This window comes from Ambystoma mexicanum, chromosome 7p (assembly GCF_040938575.1).
Source record: "Ambystoma mexicanum isolate Mex_15411 chromosome 7p, UKY_AmexF1_1, whole genome shotgun sequence".
NCBI classification, from domain to species: Eukaryota; Metazoa; Chordata; class Amphibia; order Caudata; family Ambystomatidae; genus Ambystoma; species Ambystoma mexicanum.
In genome coordinates, this window is record NC_090939.1 from 903517748 (window position 1) to 903539869 (window position 22122).

General features: G+C 46.0%; 1 protein-coding gene across 3 annotated transcripts in view; it reads left to right on the forward strand.

The window, feature by feature from the left end:
- Positions 1-22122, forward strand: part of PHLDB2 (pleckstrin homology like domain family B member 2) — a 705124-nt gene that overhangs the window by 449063 nt on the left and 233939 nt on the right. For all 3 annotated transcript variants that reach the window (XM_069637184.1, XM_069637185.1, XM_069637186.1), the window contains one exon: positions 19392-19436. In XM_069637184.1, the coding sequence (XP_069493285.1) occupies positions 19392-19436 (45 nt within the window). The remainder of the gene's footprint in view (positions 1-19391; positions 19437-22122) is intronic.

The window sequence follows — 22122 nt, forward strand, 5'->3', positions numbered from 1 at the left end:
CCCAGGATAGCTCGGCGGTCATTTTGTTGGCAATCCAATACTTATGTACCGAGATAAGGACGAGATTACCACGTACCCCGACGGAGGAGCCAGAACCAGGCCCGTCGGGAAGCCCTCCGAACAAGCGGAGGAGAGTCCACCCTGCTCCGCCCTTCGTGCCTACGAGACCGGCGGACCCCTCGTCCCCCTCGCCGGGAAAGGATACGGCAACGGATACGGCGACGGGGACGGACGACAACGGCGGCAATGACATAGCGGACATCCCGTCGTCGCCTCCCCCGCGGGCGTCCCCAGCCGACAAGGTTGGCTTTTTCCACGCCATGATAACCAGGGCATCCAAGCTCTTCCAGCTCTGCCCTGTAGAACAGAAAAAGGAGGGGTTTCTGTACCAGCGACGAGAGGCTAAGAGGAAGACGGTCCTCGCAGTGCCTTTACTCGACAACATCTGGGACGAGGGGCTTGCTGTCCTCAAGAACCCTGCCACGACACCCGCCAAGAGGGACAGGTACGAGAAGAAGTACCGAGTCCCCAATGCCGCCCCCTTGTGCCTAAGGGCCCAGCCCACGCCAGACTTGGTCGTCTCGGCAGCGGCTAAGAAGAAGGCAGCGGGCGCGGCAGCTTCTACTTCCACCTCCCCGCCGGACAGCGAGGGTAAGAAGTTGGACTCTATGGGACGACAAGTCATTTCGTCGGCGGCGACGACGATTAAGGCAGCCAATGCCTTAGCGATCGTGGCCCGCTACGACAGGGTGCTCTGGTTCAAGATAGCTCCCCTGCTAGATTTCCTGCCTGATGACAAAAGGTACGGATGCCCTAGAGATTCTGCAAGAGGGCGAGGTGGCGTCGGATCACGCCATTACGGTGGCAACGGACAATGCCGATACCGGATTTCGCCAGCTGGGCAACAGAGTTTGCCTTCGGCGACGAGGATGGCTCAAGGCGACAGACTTTCGCCAGGACATCCAGACCAGAGTGTTGGACATGCCGTTCGACGGCAACAACCTCTTTGGTAAGGCAGTGGATGAGCCTCTGCAGGCCATCAAGACCGACTCGGAGATGGCCCGGGCCCTTGTGGTGCTTCAGCAGCGACGGCCCTTTCGGAGCTCTGGAGGCAGACAGGGTGCCTCCAAAGGATCCAGCGGTGGCTCCTCCACTTACCGCCAGGCGGCCCGCTCCTCTTCCCAGGAGGCCTACAGAGGTTGTGGCAAACAACGGGGTCCCCGCCGTCGTCGCCAAGGAGGCCAAGGCGGCAAGGCAGCCTCCAAGTAAGAATGACCCGGCCGTGTTGTCGGGTCCCCACCGAAGCACCCCGGTGGGAGGACGGCTGACGAAGTTCGTCGGCGTGTGGGAGTCCATCTCCACTGACCGTTGGGTGTTGGACACCCTGGCCAACGGGCACTCGCTGGAATTCCAAAAGAAGTGCCTCGCATTCCTCCCGTGGCCAGGAAGGAAAATCACGTCCTTCAACTGCTGTTGGAGGTAAGGGCGATGCTCAAGAAAGGTGCCATCGAGCTCGTCCCCAGAAGGCTCTGGGGCTTCAGAGTGTACTCAAGGTACTTCCTTGTCAGGAAGAAGACAGGCAGTTGGCGCCCCATCCTGGACCTGCGCCGCTTAAACAAGTACATCAAGGCACAGAAATTCAGGATGGTCACCCTCCAGCACGACTTCCTATTGTCGCTGGACCTGGTGGATGCTTACTTCCACATCCCCATTCTAAGAAGGCACAGGAAGTTCCTCAGGTTCGTGCTTCAAGGACGCCACTACCAATTCAGAGCCCTACCGTTCGGATTAAAGTCGGCACCCAGGGTTTTCACCAAGTGCCTGGCACCAGTGGCGGCGCGGCTGCGCCTGCAGGGGATCCACGTCTACCCCTACCTGGACGACTGGCTAATCCGGGCAAGGTCAAGGGAACTCGCCGTCGATCATACGGCGAGGACAGTCCGGTTGCTCACGGAGATGGGGTTCTCCATCAACTACCCCAAATCCCACCTGGTTCCGTCGCAAGTAGCACTGTTTTTGGGGGCAAAGCTCGATACAGTGGAGCAATTGGCCTCCCCTTCAGAGGAGAGGACCAATACCATCCTGGGCAAGGTACGGCGACTGTTAGCCACGGACGTGGCCAGGGTGAGGTCCATCAAGTCCCTTCTCGGGATGATGTCCTCATGCATCTACCTTGTACCCCTTTGCAGACTTCGGATGCGTCCGCTGCAGGAGTTCCTCGACGCCCGCTGGTTTCAGGTGGGGGGCTGCTTCGAGGACAGGATCCCCCTCGACGAGGAGTTCCGTCGGGCGATCCTATGGTGGGGCATCCGGGATCACCTCACGACGGGCACGGACTTTCAAACCCCGGCGTTTCAGGAGACGCTGACTACGGAAGTCTCTCTGAAGGGTTGGGGGGGCCACACCGGAGATCTCCATGCAAGAGGCCTTTGGCTCCCGGAGGAGAGGTCTCTTCACATCAACATCTTGGAGCTCCGTGCAGTGTTCTGGGCGCTCAAGTCGTTCCTCCCGTCCCTCAAGGACAAAGTGGTGAGGATCTTCACCGACAACACCACCACGATGTTCTACATACGGAAGCAGGGGGGCACCAGATCCCCAGCCCTATACAAGGAGGCCCAGGATCTGTGGCACTGGGCCGTCGCCCAGGGGATGTTTCTGGTTCCCTTCCACCTGGCAGGAATAAAAAACACCATCGCCGACTCACTCAGCAGGGAGCTACGCTTGTGCCACGAGTGGGAACTGCGCCAGGATCAAGTGGATCGACTCTTCCGATGATAGGGCAAACCCCAGATCGAACTTGTTCGCGACGGCAACGAACTCCAAGTGCCAGAGGTTCGCCAGCAGGTTCCCCCAGCCGAGGAGCATGGGCGATACTTTCTCGTTCCCTTGGGACGCCCTGTTTCTATACGCGTTCCCTCCATTGCCGTTGCTGCTCCGCCTAATCAACCAGCTCAAAAAGTCCAGGTGCAGGATGATCTTCGTCGTACCGGCGTGGCCGAGGCAGATCTGGTTCCCGGACCTTCTGGACTTGTCAACGTCCCCGCCAGTCAGGCTGCCGGCAGACGTGGATCTTCTCTCCAGAGAAGGAGCCGCCATTCTACACCACGACCCACAGTCACTGAACTTGCAGGCCTGGCTCCTGCAGCACTAGAGTTTGGAGGGTACAATATCCCGGCTGATTGCAGAGAGGTTCTTGCAAAGGCCAGGGCGTCCTCAACTCTCAAGTGTTACTGTTATAAATGGAAGAGGTTCTCTGTCTGGTGCCGTGCACAGAAGATTAACCCTCTGCAGATTACGGCCCCTCAAGTGCTGCCGTACTTACTGTCGCTAAATACATCTGGCTGCCATCTCCCGATATACCAGGACTAAGGGACGGGCGTCCTTGTGGTCTCATCGCCTGGTAAAGGAATTTAAGAAGGGACTATTCCAATCATTCCCGCTGGTGAAGGCCACTGCCCCGGCGTGGGACTTAATGTGGTGCTGACCAGGCTCATGGGGGCCCCATTCGAGCTTATGCATTCGGCGCCTTTGAAGTTCCTGTCATGGAAGACAGCGTTCCTCGTGGCTATCACCTCTGCACGACGAGTGGGAGAGATTCAGGCCCTATCTTGCAAGCCTCCATACTTGACTTTTCATGACACGAGGGTGGTGCTGAGGACGCACCCCTCCTTCATGCCCAAGGTGCCGTCGGACTTCCATCTCAACGAGCCCTTGGTGTTACCAGTTTTCTTTCCGTCGCCTTCGATGCCGGCCGAGAGGACTTTGCACTTGCTGGATGTAGCTAGAGCGCTGAAATTCTACGTGGACCGCACGTAGAGTTTTCGGAAGACGTCACAACTGTTTGTGAACTTTGGGTCTGTGAATCAAGGGAAGGCTCTCTCGAAGACTTCCATTTCCAAATGGCTCTCCGGCTGCATTATGCATTGTCACCGGTTGGCAAACCGACCGCTGCCCGGCCGTCCGAGAGCCCATTCGACCAGAGCGATCGCTGCTACCACGGCGTTCCTGTCTGGTGGGTCGACGCACACCTTCACAAGATTCTACTGCGTCGATCGGGACTCCAGGGAGGAGTCCAGGGTCGGCCAAGCAGTGCTGCGCAACCTTTTTGTTTAAGGTGAGCCTGGTGAGGAGGTAAGAGATGCTTAATGTTGAGTTGTTTTATTGCTTAATGTTGAGCCTTTTGCCACCTCCCGTGGTTGTGCATGTGTATACTGCTATGTATTCTTTTATTCATGAGCATGTGAATCCATGCCAGACGCCATGCTGGAGAAGGAACAAGTTACTTACCTGTAACTGTTGTTCTCCTGCATGGGTCTGGCATGGATTCACATGCGAACCCTCCCACCTGCCCCTCTGCGCCTCTTCACTTGGTCATACTACCTCTTGGCGTGCTACCAAATCTGAGGATGGCTGCCAGGGGCGGGGCTTAGGGAGAGGGCAGTCATTGGCTGGGGGCAGTATGACCCAGAGATCAGTGATTGGTTACTACTAAGAAAGACAGATCAGAAACGAAACTGATACTGATTTTTTCTTTAACGAGGATTCCCAGCCTGACAACGGGAAATATTCATGAGCATGTGAATCCATGCCAGACCCATGCTGGAGAACAACAGTTACAGGTAAGTAACTTGTTTCTTATAAAACCTCAGAAGTGGAATGATCGGATATTTACAATATTTACATGTCATCTTTTTCATTTGAGAAATCAATTTATCAGCTTTATCAAGATAGAAATTCCACTACATGTAGTTAGTGGATCTACAGAACACGGGAAAGCCTAAATAGCATATATATCTTACTTTGGTTAAAAGACAGGCGTTAACAGTCCATTTGAATGAAGAGATTTTATTCTGATTCGTAAGGCAAATTACTACAGATTTCTTTTAATTTATGACAAGACCATTTACCCCAACATAAAGTGACAGGGCAGCAAGCTTTCTCTGAAGACCACTGGGAGTAGCATCTACGAGTAGCAGGTCATCCGCATAGGCACTCCAACTAGTTCTAATTCCCTCTACTTTAGGGGAGATCAGGGAGGCCTCTTCAAGAGGCGCAGCCACGTCACAGATGTATAAGTCGGGGCAACTAGACACCCCTGTCTAAGGCCATTAAAGGTTTGTATCCGCCGAGAGAGGTTGCCTTCCGTGTTAAGCCGGATCTGAATGGCAGATTCCTCATGAAGGTGTATAAGGATTGTCAATAACTCAGAAGGCATTCCCATCAGGGCCAACTTTGACCATAGTTTAACCCTGTCCACCTTGTCAAACGCCAGGGAAAGGTCGATGGAGGCCAAGAAAATAGGACTTGCAGATTTCTTACAGGCCTTTTCAAGCAGTAAAGTAAAAAGCAGGCCTCCTATTTCTGTGCCCATGCCCTTTTGGAAGCCAAACTGTCGGTCCGACAAAATATGATTTGCTTCACTCCATTCCACTATACTTCTTAATACTATGCCCGCAAAGATTTTAGAGTCTGCGTCCATGATTGATATAGGACGGTAGTTGCCAGGAGACCTCCTATCACCTTTTTTATAAACTGGGAAAATATATGAAACCCTCCAGGAGAACAGGACAGTACGTGTCATTTTAATGTCCGCAAATAAGATATAAAGAGCTTTAGCCCAAAATTCTGAGTGTCTCTTAAACGTGATATTAGTAAGACCATTTGGTCCTGCAGCCCTAGAGGAGCTAGATGCTGTAATCTGTTGTTCAATAGACAAAATATTGTTGTTATACTCCCAAGGACTGTTTCTAATTACACAAAGCTCTTCAGACATTATACATGTCCCTACATATAGGGAGGAAAAGTAATTAACCCAGGCATCCTCCTGGACACATGCTGATTGCACAAACACCTGTGAAGTTTCCAGAGAGTTAATTAATGACCAAAACTGACAACCTGAGACGTCTCTTAGGGCTGTCAGCATGGAGATGTTATCTTTTTCTATAATTGACATCTTATGGTTTTTTAAACAGTTTTTCTTAGATTGTTTAATTGCACGAATTTGTTTTAGTTTTGTGTCATAATCACAGACAGACCTGAGTATCAATCGGATACTACGTTTGGCACCATTTTTTTTTTATCTCACCATTGGATCATCCACATGTGTGCGTAAGGATCGATAGCCTGAATTATTTGGGCATTTGACAGAACATTCGATCATGTGTCTTACATATTCCAGGAAAAAAGGCACAGAAAATAAAAGAGATCCAATTGGCCAAGAAGTATACTGATACTCATGTACAAAAACGGCATTCAGTTTGTCTATATTCCCCTCATGCCATTTTATACGATTTCCTCCACATGATACAATTTGATCTGCGTTTATTTTCCCAGAACCTCTGGAATGTAGGTACCATGCTAATTTAGCCTCTAAAAACCTGTGGTCACTCAGTTCAGAGTCAGTCACTGAGAATTTAACACACGCATCTGAAAGCCTATTGACATACAAATATGATCAATAGTAGATTTAAATAACCCATTCAACCATGTAAACTCTTCTATAGAGGAAGCAAAAGACACGTTCATGTGTGTAAGACCCCAAGATTCAAATAAATTGCGCCAAGTCTGCCCGTGAGTAGTTTTGCAGGCAGAAGCAAAAGGAACCCCTTCAATCGTGCCGTTTTTTTCCATACTCCGAATTGAGGTAGAACCCATCTTTTTGTACAAACCCAAGCCATATTTGATTTCGGCCTTAAGGTCTCCTGCAACTATGATATTTAGGCCTCTATATTTAAGTAACATGCTCGAAAGAAGCTTCACAGAAGCTATAACATTGCCCAATGAAGATTGAGAGTTCCAATATATGTTGAGCACCAGTATATAGATAGGGAGATGACCATTAAGTATTTCCAAAACAACCACTAATACACCCATAGTTATGTCCATTGATTCCAAGATTTTTGTTCCACCCGCCACTTTAACTGCGGTTAGCAGGCCACCTGCTGGCCTGCCGCGATGTGCCGACCTGGCAAGTTGATGTATGCAGTAAAAGCCGTCTATTTGGAGTGGAGAAGTCATCCATGATTCTTGGGTGCAGATCAGATCATAAGTTTTAAATTTAACACACAAAGCTTTGGAGACCAGAAAGTTGGAATGTCCTCTGGAATTCCAAGAAAGAATGAGCAAATGTTGAGGCGCTTCGGTAGAACTAAAGTTTCTGTTGTAGGGATTTAATTTGAGATATAGAGTCTCTCAAAGAGAGCGCTAGCCATCTCCAATCATGCTGATCTTCCCACAGTGTTGTAGCTTGATCAACTTTTAAATTCCTGTGTGCTAGGATGAGGTCTATTCAATTGTTCCTACGTGTCCCTTTCTTGTAACCAACCATTGCTAAAGATGAGTATGTCATATCCCATCCTGTTGAATTGCTCACACTCTTGCAGTATTATATCAAAAATCTTTCGTGAATTTGGAACAATTTGTATGTGATCATGTCTCGTTGGATGAACAAAATCCACTAGCTTGAGGTCTGCTGACGATATCAGCCTCAACATAGGAACTTCATTAAACAGAGACAGAATACGCGAACTATTTAGGGATGGAGGGCCTCCCATATCACAAAGATTATAGAGTAAGATGCTTAGTTGTTCTGGGTGTGTGATTTTCCACCACTTTACATTACGCAGATCACTGTCCTTAACATGGGCTGGCGCAGGGGGCCTGTATCCCTCAGTGTCCCCCTCTGCGTGTACCTCATTTACTTGATCTGTAGTTTAGGGATTAATAGGCTGTGTTGTGAGTAGCTCCTGCCCTCTTTCACAGTCCATACCATGACCTAGGGGCACAGACTGCGCCAGGTGTATGTGACTCCTATTGCATAAGCCTGTTATATTTCGCAGTTGCTCGAAGGAATGCTGTGGGGAGAACTGAGTTTGATTCAGTAAGATTGGCGACATGTACAGATTTTAATTCACATTGTCTTAGCAAGGATAGGTCTGGAAGTAGCTCCATCATTGTTTTCTTTATGATATTTGCCAGGTCTTGTTTTATTGGATCTACAGCCGCCTCCTCGTTAGTATGCAGTGAGGGATTTGGGAGAGGCACCAGACCATGTGCACGGACTATTATATCACTTTCGGGAGTTCCCTTCAACTGAGCTTTTACTTTGTTATTGGTAGAATCTGACTGATATACGTCAACAGTTGAATAGAGGGCCAGGTTTCCGGCCCTTGGTCGCGATGTATATCCTAATTTGTTTGACTTGGCTGATGTCATGGGAACAGCGGCCATCTGCCGCGAGATTACAGCTGGCAAAATCTGTCTAGAAGTAGATTTCTCTGCAACCCTGTAGAAGGTAGACAGTTGTGATTGCTTCACTTCCTTGGTCTCCCCATCTTCAATATGTAAAGGTAGATCTGCTTGCTCAATCTCTATTCCTGCCTCAGTATTTCCCAATCTTAACAGGTCCCCATGCTGTTTGTTTATGTTTTTTGTATTTTTATACTTTTTTATTTGTTTATTTGTCAAAGCTGTGCTAGTTGGTGTAGTATCAGCTTTCGTATTATGAAGCTGCAAAGCCAATCGGCTTTCTTCATTAAGTTGGCTCAAATCTGAAAGAGCTACTTCATTTAGTAATGTGTTTTCTTCTTTTTTTTATTTGTGACATGTTAGTCTTTTGGCTTTTCCGTAACAGCCTATTTTTTGCTTTCTGAGTCATACATTTTTGTCTTCTTGATAATGAGTATCCTTCAGAACTGATACTTAGTACGTCTCCAGGTTTGTCTGAAATTATTTCTGATTCCCTTGCATGAGTCGCATTCTCTATTATGTCAGTGAGGGCTGAGGGACTGTCGAGGGAGTCATGTCAAGAGTTTTCCTTATCTGGAGCCTGCACAGGCTCCCCCGAGAGTACAATGGAGGATGTTTTAGATACCAAATTTGTAAATCCATGCTCCAAAACAGTTACTTTCGTAGATAATCCTTCTATAGCTTCTAGTATTTTTTCATACTCTACTTCCCCCTTTGAGGAGCTATTCTTGACTATCAAGTCCTCCTGATAGGGTCTATTCAGGTCATGCCCACCCCTGAAGTAATACCTCACAGGATGTTGTCTCGTGTTTGCGAGCCTTGAGATTTTAATGCCTGGTTTGGGATCACAGAGGACCTTAAGTCATTTTGAGCTAATCCACAGGCCCTACCCATCAGGAAGCCTTCAACCCTGTTTAACTTATATTGGTTGTCCAAGGAAATACGTTTAAGCTCTCTTACTTCCAAATGCGTTAGGTCATGCCCTTTGTCTAGGAGATTTAGTATTCTAGAAATCACTGGTAAGTATTCCTCAAAATATTAATTATTCTCCATAATAGGTGAACTAGTCAAGGAGAGTAGGGGGATGGGTTCTTGTTTATCTGGCGGTGGTTGTTCAGCATCTGCCAATTTATCAAAAGTCATTGATGAATCTGGAAAAAAGGGTCACTATTCAGATTACACAGTGGTGCTTTTTGGGTATGTGTGAGGAGTGACGCTGAAGTAAGTGGAAATTTGGCATTAATGGCAAAAACTCTATGAGGGGAGAATGTTCCTGTTAAAGGGAGGGTGTTAAAGAGATGCACATTATGAATGCCATTTCGCACAGCGTTCACCAGTGTAGATGGACCTAATGAGAGTCTTGTGCGCTTGCCCAAATCCAACTTAACTGCCTGCGCCATCATTGAAACATCTAAGTTTACATCGTTGGTCTCTGCAGAAGTGTTGGGGTTTTGGGTCTCACGAACACTAAGGAAACTAGTCGGTTGTGGTGCTAAGAATTCAGAGGATGGACCAACAGGTATTAGTGATCTATCATCAACACCAAGATCTAGGCCATTCCTCTTAGAGAAGATCTGAGTGTGCATAAGAGAAAATTCTATCTCCTAAATAATTTCTGCTTTTTGCGTCCCTCTAGGGCCTAAGGATAATCCATCTCCATCCATAGCACATGGGACTTCTGAGTTCCCTTTGGTTGCCTCAGAGACATCCACACTGATCTGGATGGAGTCCTGCAAAGCCTCACACAGTGCCACTCCTGAATTCGGTACACTTATCAGTGTCATTTGACATATTTTTCCATTTCTTAGAATTGTTACCATGTTACCAAGATCGTATGTTTCCAGTTAGATTTTACTAAGAATCCCTGCGTAAAACACAACCCCCTATTTCACCCACAGCGCTACAATCTACCTCCCAGAATTCCAGGGGAAACCCACAATACACGGGGAGGGCCCTACAGAGCTTGGTAGTATGGGAGGCAATTCAAAAGAGGCAGTGAAACAGCTAGTGAAAAAACCCCACCAGGTCTGTTAAGCACAATATAGAATAACACAATAGGGTAAGACGTAGGATTCCATGCGCAGCAATGTATACAACCATGAATTCCCAAGGTAAGCGTTATGTTCTGGGTGCATACACTGTTGTAAGTGGCTATTACAGTTGGCTTTTAAGGTTATATTCCCCCGGTACCCGCTCAGCTTCTCAGCCTAACAGCCCAACAGCTCACTTGCCCTCACTTGAATGCGCGCGCAGGATGCGCGTAACCCAGGCTGATATAGTACTTCCTGGTGAGTGGAGGGGGGGGCGGGCGGAGCCCAGCACGCACAGCCTCTTCAAAGAGAGAAAGTGGAAAGCTTTAGGGGGCATAGCTAAACATTCAAGCAGGCAGGGGGAAGAAACGTAATGCTGTGGCAGTGGCCCAGCTCAGCCCACCCAGCACAACACTTAGCCCAGCCCACACACCAACGGACGAAGCACGCCTTGTTTTCCTCAACAAACAGATGAATAATACAAACAATTACTTTGGTCCTTGTAGTCCTTTTTAGGTAGTGGTCCAAACAAGCGTTTTGCTTGTAAAAGCACACTTCGCTCTTCCTCTTGTCCTTAGAGCATTCGCAGCATAAAAGGGAGCGGAGGCAGGTACAACAAGAGCTTCAGCCCAACAGCTCACTTGCCCTTCTTTCCTTCAATAGATTGTCTCGGAGTTCCACATAAATCAGTTGATATCCCTAACAGTTTTCTTTCCAAACCCAGTCTCGGATGCAGAAAGGGTTCTTCATAACCTGGATGTCAGAAGAGTGCTGAAGTTTTACCTTGACAGAACAAGCAAACTTAGAAGCTCCTCACAACCCTTTGTTACTTTCGGGGACCCAAAAGGGAAACCGGCTTCAAAAGCGTCCATCTCACGATGGATCGCTTCATATATTTCAGAGGCTTATATAATTGAAGGCCTTCAGCCCCCAAGGGGCATTCATACACATTTGGTGCATGGCAAAGCGGCTGCTGTTGCCTTCCAGAAATATGTTCCTTGGGAGTCCATAGCCAAGGCTACTAAGTGGGCTTCTCCCTCGGCTTTTTGTAGACACTATTGTCTTGACCTGAGCTCCCAGGCTGATGGCCAGTTCGGCCAGGCAGTTCTTAAGAACCTGTTCCAGTAAGGGAAATTTCCATCCTCCTGTTTCTTTGGTCAGTGCTTGGGAATCTCCCAAAAGTATGGAGGAAAGGGGGTGAGATGTAGGAGTATAACAAAGTTACTCACCATAGTGACTACCTTACTCATAGTCCATAGTCCCTTTTCCTCCAAACTGCCGCCCGCCGTTCCCTCTAAAAGGTTTCCTATATTTTGCTAATGGTCCTTCGACTTTGGTGATAGAAAAGGACTGAATGGCGATGCGCGGGTTGGAGCTCAGGAAGGCGGGGCTATGGTCACTTGCAGTGACCCCACGTAACAATAAAAGAAGGACAAAAATGTATTTTTGATGCTTCGAAAGTGCTCTGGTCCCGTCCCGATGGACGGAATGTCCCAAAAGTATGGAGGAAAGGGGACTATGGACTAGGAATAAGGTAGTCACGACATTGAGTAACTTTGTTATTCTTTACCATGCACAGTTACTTAGAGTGTTGCTCTTAGCATTGCTTAATTAATGGATAAGTGTTTTGTAAGTAAAAATATTGGTATTCTGTTAGCAGAACCCACAATAGTGAATGTATATGGTGTGATAATACTAACTTGAGGGTTTTCATTGTTTAGAGTGCATTCAAAGACCAAATAAATAATTGTATTTCTGTACAGCTTCTATCTAACTTGAATTAAAGTGTTGTGTGTGTGTGTGTCATTGGAGCCCTGGACTAAACTTTACTGCTCTGCTACCTACCTTTATTAAGTTTGGCTAGACATCAGTGGCTTCTCCCTTTCCTCCAAAATAGGGTGGTCTCACAGAATCCATCTGAAAAGTTATAAATAATACAATTAGTGATTAATACAAACATCTAGGCTGAATTGTAGGTAGTACATTTCTGCGGGAAGTGAGATGTACTAATATAGTGTGTACAAATTGTTCATACCTCATAGGTTAGGAATAGAGGTCATAAAGGGATTGTTATAGCTTGAAAACAATTTAGAGTGTACCGTGCTAAAGTGTTTCCCAAAGCAAAGTGCTGTAGGATTGGTCAAACCGATAAAATAAAATAAAAACACTCAGAGAGTAAGATCAATAACTTAAATGTGAATACATCTTGAGTTATAAAAGTAAGGAAGCTGTATCTGCGGAAGACAAGAACAGAAGCTATGGCAGCTCTGTATTTTATCGTACCTCTATATACGTTTGTGTCTGAATGGAGGCTAAGGAGCAGACAAGGTGTTAAGTATAGGTTTGATACTGGGGAAAGCAGGGTGTAATGAAGAGGAAAAGCAGGAGGTACGAGGCAGCTGTAGAAGTGTTCTAATCCCGGCCAGAATGGATATGACGAAAGGAAGTGCGAGCTCCTCAGGATACAAAGGGTGTGATGGTGGAAAAGGAAGGGAGGGATGTGTCTACGAAAAGCAATACCAGAATGATTGCCCCGATAGATATCCCTAAGGAGCTAAAAATTAAGGAGGCCACTATCCACGGAGAAGGGCTCAAAAGTGTATTAATAAGAGCTGAGAGAATTAGCCAGGGAGAGCCTAAAGTCAAATAGTATGGGTGAAAAGATAAAAGAGGAAAGGGGGGGAGTACCTGGAGGTGAGAGGCCTGGAAAAAGGGGTGGGTGCTGAGGAAATTATTCCTCTGTGAGGAGAATTCAAAAGCTGGATAGAAGGGGGAGGGTGGCAGCGACAAGTGACACAAGCCACATTAGAAAGGGTAAAAAGGAATAATTCCTTGGTAAAATTAATCCAGGGAAGCAGGCTTATAGGAAACTCTGTAAGAATGCATGAGGAATAGCAACAGGAGAAGGAAGGGAAAGGTGAAAAAGGACAGGAGGGCCTCCGAGTGCAAGTGAGGCAAGGCAAAGAACACACAATCCAAATGCACAATGAAAACACTGACAATTTAGGGCAGGGTAAACAATCCAATTAAATAAATGTGCAGTGAAACAGTGATAACATGTATATTTACTTTCCCACACCGCAGGATGTCAATTGAGTTCAGCTAGTGAGAGGGAGCAGCAAGAAGGAGGGAGGACAGGAGGTAAACAGTGAAAGAGAAAAACAGTGGAATGTGTGAGGAAAACTCGGAGTGATACATCAGATTGAGGAGGAGAGGAACAGTGTTAAATTCTCAGTCCAAAAATCAATCCCTGATGATCAATCCAGTCCTGGGAAGGGAGACATCTGGCAAAGGGCAAAAAGGGCTTCAAAGCGGTATGCAGGAGTAATGACATGGGGCACGCACATCAGTTTTCATGTCCTAAAGCTTGTGGTCCCAATCACTCATACACACAGCCCACCCCAAGAACACTGATCTCTGCATCTCTCCATGAAACTGAAAAATCGATCCCACTGCTAGATTTCTGCAGCACGTGCACAAACCCAAGGTTCAAACCTACCACAGCAGCAATCGCTCCAACAATTTATCTCAAGGACTTGTGCTCGCTCACAGGCTTACAACTAATCACAATGGCTCTAACAGGTACCAGAGTCCATGGATCTGTTAGCTCTTTGAGAGAATGAAGATCAGCAAAACCTAAGAGATAAATGTTCAAGTCCAAAGTGAGATCCTGCGCCACGTCAGAGAACTGCACCATGAACATTAAGCAGCCGGTGTGCCACGAGACCCAAATATGCTCAGTACAAACAGCCGGTAAGAATTATTTTTCAGTTGTTTGGGAGAATTTTAAGTTTGATCTGGAAAGTTCTCCCATTGGATAGCATGAGGCAAAGCCTGTAGGAAAGATGTAGTTACGGTGAAAAGTTTGGTTAGCATGTTCTTGAACTTTCCTGAGAAAAGAAGAGGGACGGCACACATAATTCCTACATCCAGATTCCACTACCAAAACAAGGCACAGTGTGGCTGCAGGTTTGGACTTTATGCCCTGTGGAGATATACACAGTCCTGTGGGTGAACAAAAAGGGGATGCAAGCAAGCCCCAGGTGCCCCCCAAGAAGAGGACCAGTAACTCCAGGTAAGTCAGAAGACTTTGGAGGAGATGTCTCATGCTGAAGAATGCAGGGGTGAAGGCGTAGGTGCTGCGTACAAATTGATGAGTTCAGCTGTCGTGATTGGGTCTGTCTGGTTGCTGTTCTGGTCTCTGCTTGAGGATTTATGGTCATGCAAGATGCATGTAGCTGGACTATGAGATACCCATGAATGTGGACCCCTGCTTGGAATCCCATGATGCTGGAGAGGGCAGAAGATGCAACTGGCACTGTGTACTCTTGGGGTGACCCAAAAATGGTCTGCAAGCGTCACAGGTGGACAAAGAGACTCGGAATCAAGAAGCCAACTCGTCTGGTGGCAAGGACAAGCAAGAGAGTGATGAGCCAGAGCATCCCATATTGATGCAGCCAGTAACGAAGCAGCACAAAGGCATGTTCGGACTCCAGACAACTGAGTAACAAACTCCTTATTTAGGATATGCAGACCTTCTGGGCTGGAGCATATGTGTGGGTCCCATGGGTTACAGGAGGAAGGTGATGTCGGATGAGGAACCAGTTGTGCCCTCAGATTTAAGGGAAACAATTGGACAGGCGTTCCTGGGTTGAGAGAGGCAGGCCTTCTTAAGGGTTCTGACTTTGGCAATGGCATTTGCAATGGTATCCCTGTGTCCTTCTTGCTGTTCACAATGCTTCAAATTCATGTTCCAGTGATTGACTGCCAAATAGATCCAAACCCTCACTTTACATAAAGGTGGCCTGTTGTCTTCCCAAGCATGCCTAGAAGGGTGCATGCAACATTCAATCTCTATATAGTTATCCAGTCTGGTTAGCTCACTCAGATGCATCCATGACATCACCCATGGTCCTGATGTGGATTAGGGTGTCTGGTCTTGTTACTGAGTCCAAGCCAATTCCAAGCGCACAGGTCTTACTGTGCTCTGGACAGAACCTGTGAAGAGACATGGCCATATGAGGCCATTTCTGCCTCTGACAGGAGTATGATGGCCAAAGAAAGCCACTGGATCACAAAGGGAGGGCTTAACCTGTGAGGTAACCATGTTGGCCACTCCACTGGACAAAAGTTGACCTTGTGGTAAAAGAACAAAGGTGGACAGGAGTACATCTACAATGTATTAAAAGAAAGTAAATGCCACCAGCCTTTAGGGAACACATGCTTGGCTGAATAATCCACCCATGGCAAAAGGAAAGTGCCATAGGAATCAGCATAGCTACATAAAAAAGGTAAATGGTGGACAGGGTCCCTCTGCACTGACAACCATAAGGACTGTCCCAAGAGATGAGTTGCAGTAGCAAGTGACCTAGAAAAAACACTTTACGTCTCAGGGACAATCAGCTATATTTGTCTGTGCTTACCTAAGAACCAATGCACTCTGAAGTGGTCTTATGGAGATATGTTTAGCTTACAGCAAAAAAGAAATAAAAACACATAAACAATAAACCGACATGTCAAAGATGGAAGAATAATGGAGTCTTCAATATGTAATGTCCTCTTAGGTATTGTAAATCCTTGGAAGACAGAGGTTAATATCACTAATTGTGAAGGGTCATATTTTGAATGATCATTTAACGTTGTGCAGAACCTTGGGCCACTACATTCCTCTAACACTGTCCAAAGATAAAATGTAATGGCTTGCACTGAAATTATTCGAATAGATGATGGCAACATTTATATATCTTGGCTACTAATGATGTTATGAACATTTCTTATGAGCTATATCTTTAACCACTGTTAAGACAGAATTTCTATTTTTGAGGATTATATGGCCACTTTGAGGGCCCCTAAAGTTTTTGAATTTTTCCGAATTTTCTTTTTCATTTATTTTTTAACTCTTTCTTTATTAGCACACTTAGAATCACAGTCACATTACAACACGATATTAGCAACAGTAGAGGAGGTAGCCTGGGATGGGGCATGAGGGTTACAGAGGATGGGGTACAGAACAATCACCTGGCTCATATGCAGTCTGTACCAAGTATAGTCTCAGCGGAGCTCATATATCCTTAGGCCGCATGTTGAGTGGTTGCATCTGTATCCATTGTTCCTCCCTGTCATTCGCCCACACCACATCCCTCAAACACTGATACTTATTGGGGGCTTGTGTATTTGTCCACCGCGAGAGTACAGCATTTTGCCAGCAACATAGTTTCACAAATTTACTTGTAGCAGGTTTGTGGGTGTCAGGGATATGGAATAGGCACAGCAGGGGGGCAGGTTCAACAGGCTTACATATCATCTCTCATAAAATTGTACATACATCTTTGCAAAAGAGGGTTAACATAGGGCAATCCCAAATCATATGAAGGTATCTAGCATTTGGGGATCTGCAGCATGGGCATGCCCGGTTCCCTCCCCTGAAAATAAGTAGAGCGGGCTCAGAGTGTAGTGGTATCGGTGCAGCACTTTTAGTTGGATCAGATGAAATCGTGAATTACACGATACCCTACGTGTCTGGGAGCACAATTCACTCCAAAGGTCTTCGCTAATCTCAAGTTGGAGGTCCGACTCCCACTTGTCTCATGCCCTGAAGGGGGGAATGTCTGAGCGGGACTGGTTCAGTTGGTATAGGGTAGAGGCATGACTATGAGTGTCATTTGCAGAAAGGACAAACCCAAGGAGAGGGTCGCTGTCAGGGTCCACCGGGAGGGTAGGCCACAGCTTCTTATATGCTTTGTGCAAGCCAACATATTGCAGCCAGCGTCTTTCTGATCCCTAACCTATGTTTGGTGGTCAAAGGGACTTCTACCGAAGCCCCCCTGCCACTTAAACACTTTTTCACTTCTTAAGAGTATATGTTCCTGGGTTACCCATAAATCTCCCAATCTCAGACATGTTTTTAAAGCACCCTATTTTGATTATATCACACTACATTGGTTTTGGGAAGTGAGTTGATGAAAGTTGTAATTTAGTTTTGGCTTCATAAGGGGTGGAAGCCATTTTACAGCATTGGTCGCTCAGTTTACCCTTTTGGTAGCCATTGGGCTCCAAATGTATTTTTTAAGCCTGTCTCTCAACCATTTTGTTCAGTGGTTTTCTTTGTTCTATGGAACCATGGGGTAGGCTTAAATGGGTGTTCTACACACGTGGGCTCTCTGTGAGCCCAAATGGCAGCCTCCATGTTGTTTATTGCTGCTTTAGACAAGTACATGTTCCTGGGCTGTTCCTGACACATTCTGGGGGATGTGGAGGCGGTCTGTTTTGAGTTGCAGTCCTAAGGGCCAACCAGATTTGTTGGCCACCTTGCCCCTTTGTTCCTATCCCCTCTTGAGATGGTGGACTGGCCTTGGAAAGGCCCTGGGAATTGGAGCACTTAAGGGGAACCCTTTAGTTAAGCTCTGTCTTGTTTCTAGATTTTCAGAAGAAGCAGGATTACTCACCTTCTGGAGAATTTCCCACGATTTCCCACTGTTGCTGCAATTTTAGGCCCTCATCTGGCCATGCTGGCTGAATCCAGTGGCTTGGGCACATCCTGGCTTAGGGTTTTCTGCTGATGCAACGTCCATCCCAGGCATGTTACATCCCCCGGCTGACTCCATCTGTGTGCTGTGTCAGGACGCCTGTGCTGTGAAGGCCATTGTACTGCTGCTTCCTGCCATTTACCGACAGGCTCTTCCACTTTGGTGTAGGTATCAGCCTCCACCTGGAAGAGTATTCAGGCACCTATACCCTGTGCTATCTGCTCTTTGGGTCATGTAGGGTCACACCCACCATTGTCTACTTGCTTGGACCGTTTCTGCTGAGTTGCTATCTCTTTGTCCATCAAGACACCAGAATCCTTTCTGTATTCTCCCTCCATCCTAGAGTCCTCCTCACTGGTGCTTTTAACGCTGGCTTGAAATGTTCACTCATGGGAAGGCAGTTTGTTCTTTTAGGTCACTGTGGTCATTGTTGGTCCAGCGTTCAAGTCTCTGGGAACCAAATCCTTAAAACTGCGCCAAGAAAAGAAGCCCTGTGCTTGCCGGTTGTTCAGCTTCCCTGAAACTAACTTTCAGGCAACCAACACCATGGTTCTTGGGATGGTTGATTATTCTTGATCCTCACCCTCAGGGGTCTTTCTGGTCCACGTTAAAGACTTTTTCGGAAGCAAGTGTATACCACATTTCCCATTAACTCATTTTTGGGGAGGGATCTTCCTGTTGCCCTGCAACTTTTGTTCTGGCTCCAGTTCTCAAAGTGATCTCTCGATCTCTTCATTGGGGTCTCCTCTTGTACACCCTGGGGTTGCTTGCCACTGAATTTGCACCTGTGGGGTAGAACTGACACATACTGTCATATTCCCTGTACACCCGGCTGGCCGACTGTCTTTATCATGTTAATTCTTTTAGGACTTTCAACTCAGCTTGGAACTCCCCTAATGTCATTTGGGGGTACTTATCTGCACCTGGACATTTACCATGTACTCAGTTGGGGTTCAGTGATTTCCAGTCTGGGAACTAGAATTGTAATACTTTCTAGTGATTTTGTATGCATGTACATAGTCATGCACTCCACTTCAACACTCAACGAATCTTTAAAATGTAGCTATTTTTGATAACTTTGTAAATATTTGTCCCTAAAATGAGTGCATTAGTAACTGTTTCTCAAATGTATCTAGAATTTGTTGAGGCCAATGGCTGTGTTTCAGAATTGTTTTCAACCCTCTAGTCATGTTTTAGACAGAGATGTGTGCATTTGTTCCAGATGCGATTCCCTGGAGGACCATAAATACCTTGATTTGTTGGTACGGGCCTAGGGATCCTAATGTGACTATTTGTACTGTGTCTTTAAATGTCTTGTTCCCTTTTCTTCCCACTCCTTGTCTTTATATGATGTGTGCCTCCCGCCAATTACTGGGCCTGCAAGATATTACAGGAGTGAGCTGTGTCTTTTAAGACTGTGTTGATGCATGCATGAGATGTGTTAGTAATGACATGCCATAGAGTGCGGGCAGCAATATTATCTGATTGCACACGAAAGTACACGTCTTTAGTTTGTCATTTCTTTCCACTCTATTCATAAATGTATGATTCCTGTTTTTTTTCTCTCTGTTTCATCAACAATGTAAAGGCTATTCTGGAGCAGTTCGACATTCCAGAGGCTCAAGGAAAAAAGGTAAATGGATCAATGATCATGGCAAGTCTATTATTGGAAGTTACCATTCTGATTGAAATTTGCAAAAACTGCAGTTTGAATGTGATACGATTTCTTTGGCTATTGTGAAAATGTCTTGTTGTAATAGTCGTGTTTACTTGGAAGCAAGTGTGCAGATTCTGCTGAACCCTGGCAACTTACTTTGTGGGACATTTGTATATATCTTGTTAGGAATATTTAAAGCTTGGCATCCTTTGGATTGCTGAAGTTCAATTTCAATGAGCACATGCCTGGAGTGAGCAAGGTGGTCACACTCCACATGAATTTGAGCAAACAAACAAATGACAGACAGCCTTCCTAGCTTCGTTTTTAATGACTGTGCTCACGCTACTTATATGTGCCTTCTTCCTCGACACTGGCCGATGAGAGAGGCGGGCACTCTTCTCCGAGCAACTTTAAAAACATGGTGAAATTACAGTTGCCCATTATTGTGTGTTAGGGAGATTTCTCCACTGCACTCCGGTGAGTGGTGCAAAATCATCTTTCGTAAAAAAGGCATAAAGTAAGCAGTGTCGCATAGCAATTTGCTATGCAATCCTGTAGGTTTGCTAATTAAATTGACACGTGTATAGCACAGCTAGTTATTTGAATGTTCTTCTTCAATTAAAGCCTGGCTCACCTGGCATTCCTCCCTTCTCCTCGGGGTACCCTACACTTCTTTGATAAGTTCACTGCAAGTTCATAGAGGCTAATGGAGAGAGAGGGCAGCAGTAATCATCTCCTCCACTCCTCTTGAAATTGCCCAAGGCGTGGTTGTAATTAATAGGCAAATGTTCTCTTTTTCAAATAACTGCAAACCAAAAGTAATCAGGTTGATATTTTTATCATACTATATCCTGCCTATAAAAAGCCAGTATGTGTTCACTTTATTGTTATTAAAAGATAGTCTGCAATTCCCTTTCTAAAAATGATAGTTACATATAAAAAAAAAGCCCCCCACAACATGTTTGGCCTCACAGTAATGGGATTCGACATACTTACAGTATTTTGGTATAGGATGATTGTGTCGAATCCCATTACTATGAGGCCAAAAATGTGGGAGGGGGAACTTTTTCATATGTAACATACATTTTTAGGAAGGAAATTGTAGACTGTCTTTTTAAAACCAATAAGGTTTACACATATAGGCCTTTACCAGACAGGATACAGTATGATACAAATATCAACCGATTACTTCTGGTTTGCAGTTATTTGAAAAAGAGCCATAAGCAAGGGAGGAGGGTGCAGACCAACTGCAAGCTGCCCAACTGCAAGTTGTCCCTTTGAACTCGAGGAGAAATCTTTTGTGAAGTACCTAAACTCTTTATAAATACAACATGATCTTGCGAACCAAGTGAATAGTACGTAATATATGTTTAGGTGTGGGTTTTCCATTTTTTAGGGCATTGTTTGGGTTTTTAACACTCACCATTGATTTTAAATGACTTATTCATCTTTGTGAACTGTTTGAACACTTTTAAAATCTCCCTAAATACCAATGATATAAATGTACGTGCTAGTGATTTTAAATGTGTGTAGGTCTGTTTTGGACATGTTACTGTTTTTCTTATATGTAAATATATTATTTTACTTTTATTTTATTGTTTAAAGCAGGGCCCTAACTTGAGAGCAGCGGCGTGCTGTATGGGGTGTGGCAAGCCAGCATTTGGGCTGGTATCTTTTAACAGTAGTGCAGTACTGTGAGTTGTGGTCTGTGTGTCCACTAGGATTAGTCCTTGGTCAGGTGTTGTTGAAAAAGCCTCATTTTGAGAGATTTGTAAAACTGGAGAATTGTAGGGGCATTCCAAGCCGATACCAGGATTGAGGCCCAACGAGTGGGTACGTGATAAGAGATTAATTGTTTGCGAGTCCTTTATAGACGAATTGTGAGTGAACATGAATGGTCGATTTGTTGCGCGAGGAGTGAGTGCCACCAGATAAGTGGAGCTTAGCTACCAGGTATGATTTGTGGGATACTTGTGACTGCTTTACAGCTGATGCATGCAGCCTTGAACACTATCCTGGCTTGGAGAGGATAAATGACTTTATAATAAACTTTATCATTTTCGGTAAATACTGTGCGGACTCACCCTTATTGTGTGCTTATGTTATGTTAGCACCTTGGGTGGGTGTGGCAGCCAGTCAGGTTGCTTAAAACCTGGACTGAATCTAAAGATCTAAGTCCATTGCCGAGCAAGCTGTGTGCTGATCACACCTGCCCACTATCACCCCTACTCCACCCCTGCCCTTCCTGTCCACTCCCTTCTGCCCTCCCCAGCAACCACTTACCTGTGTTGTAGTGCTTCCACTTTTCACAAGCCCCCAATCTGCTATGGTATTGGAAGAGGGGTTCCGCACAGAACCCACCTTCCATTTCCGTGGCAGCCATTTTTGGTAAGTATTTGTATTAAACAACGGGTCATGTGCTTGTCCTGACCCTTTATTGCATACAAATGCATTGCTGTTGGCACAGCGGGCAGAAACCCAGGTTGTTAATAGCAATAATCACCCCTTCTAAGGGCTTCACCAGCTGGAAATTGTGTGGAGACCCAGCATTAACTTAGGCCTTGCGCCCTTACAGTCCGGTAAATGCTGCAGGAGTTTTTATACTGTACCAAATCATCATCTGAGTAGTCTCAGAGAACTTATCCTTATTGGAAAAGAGGTG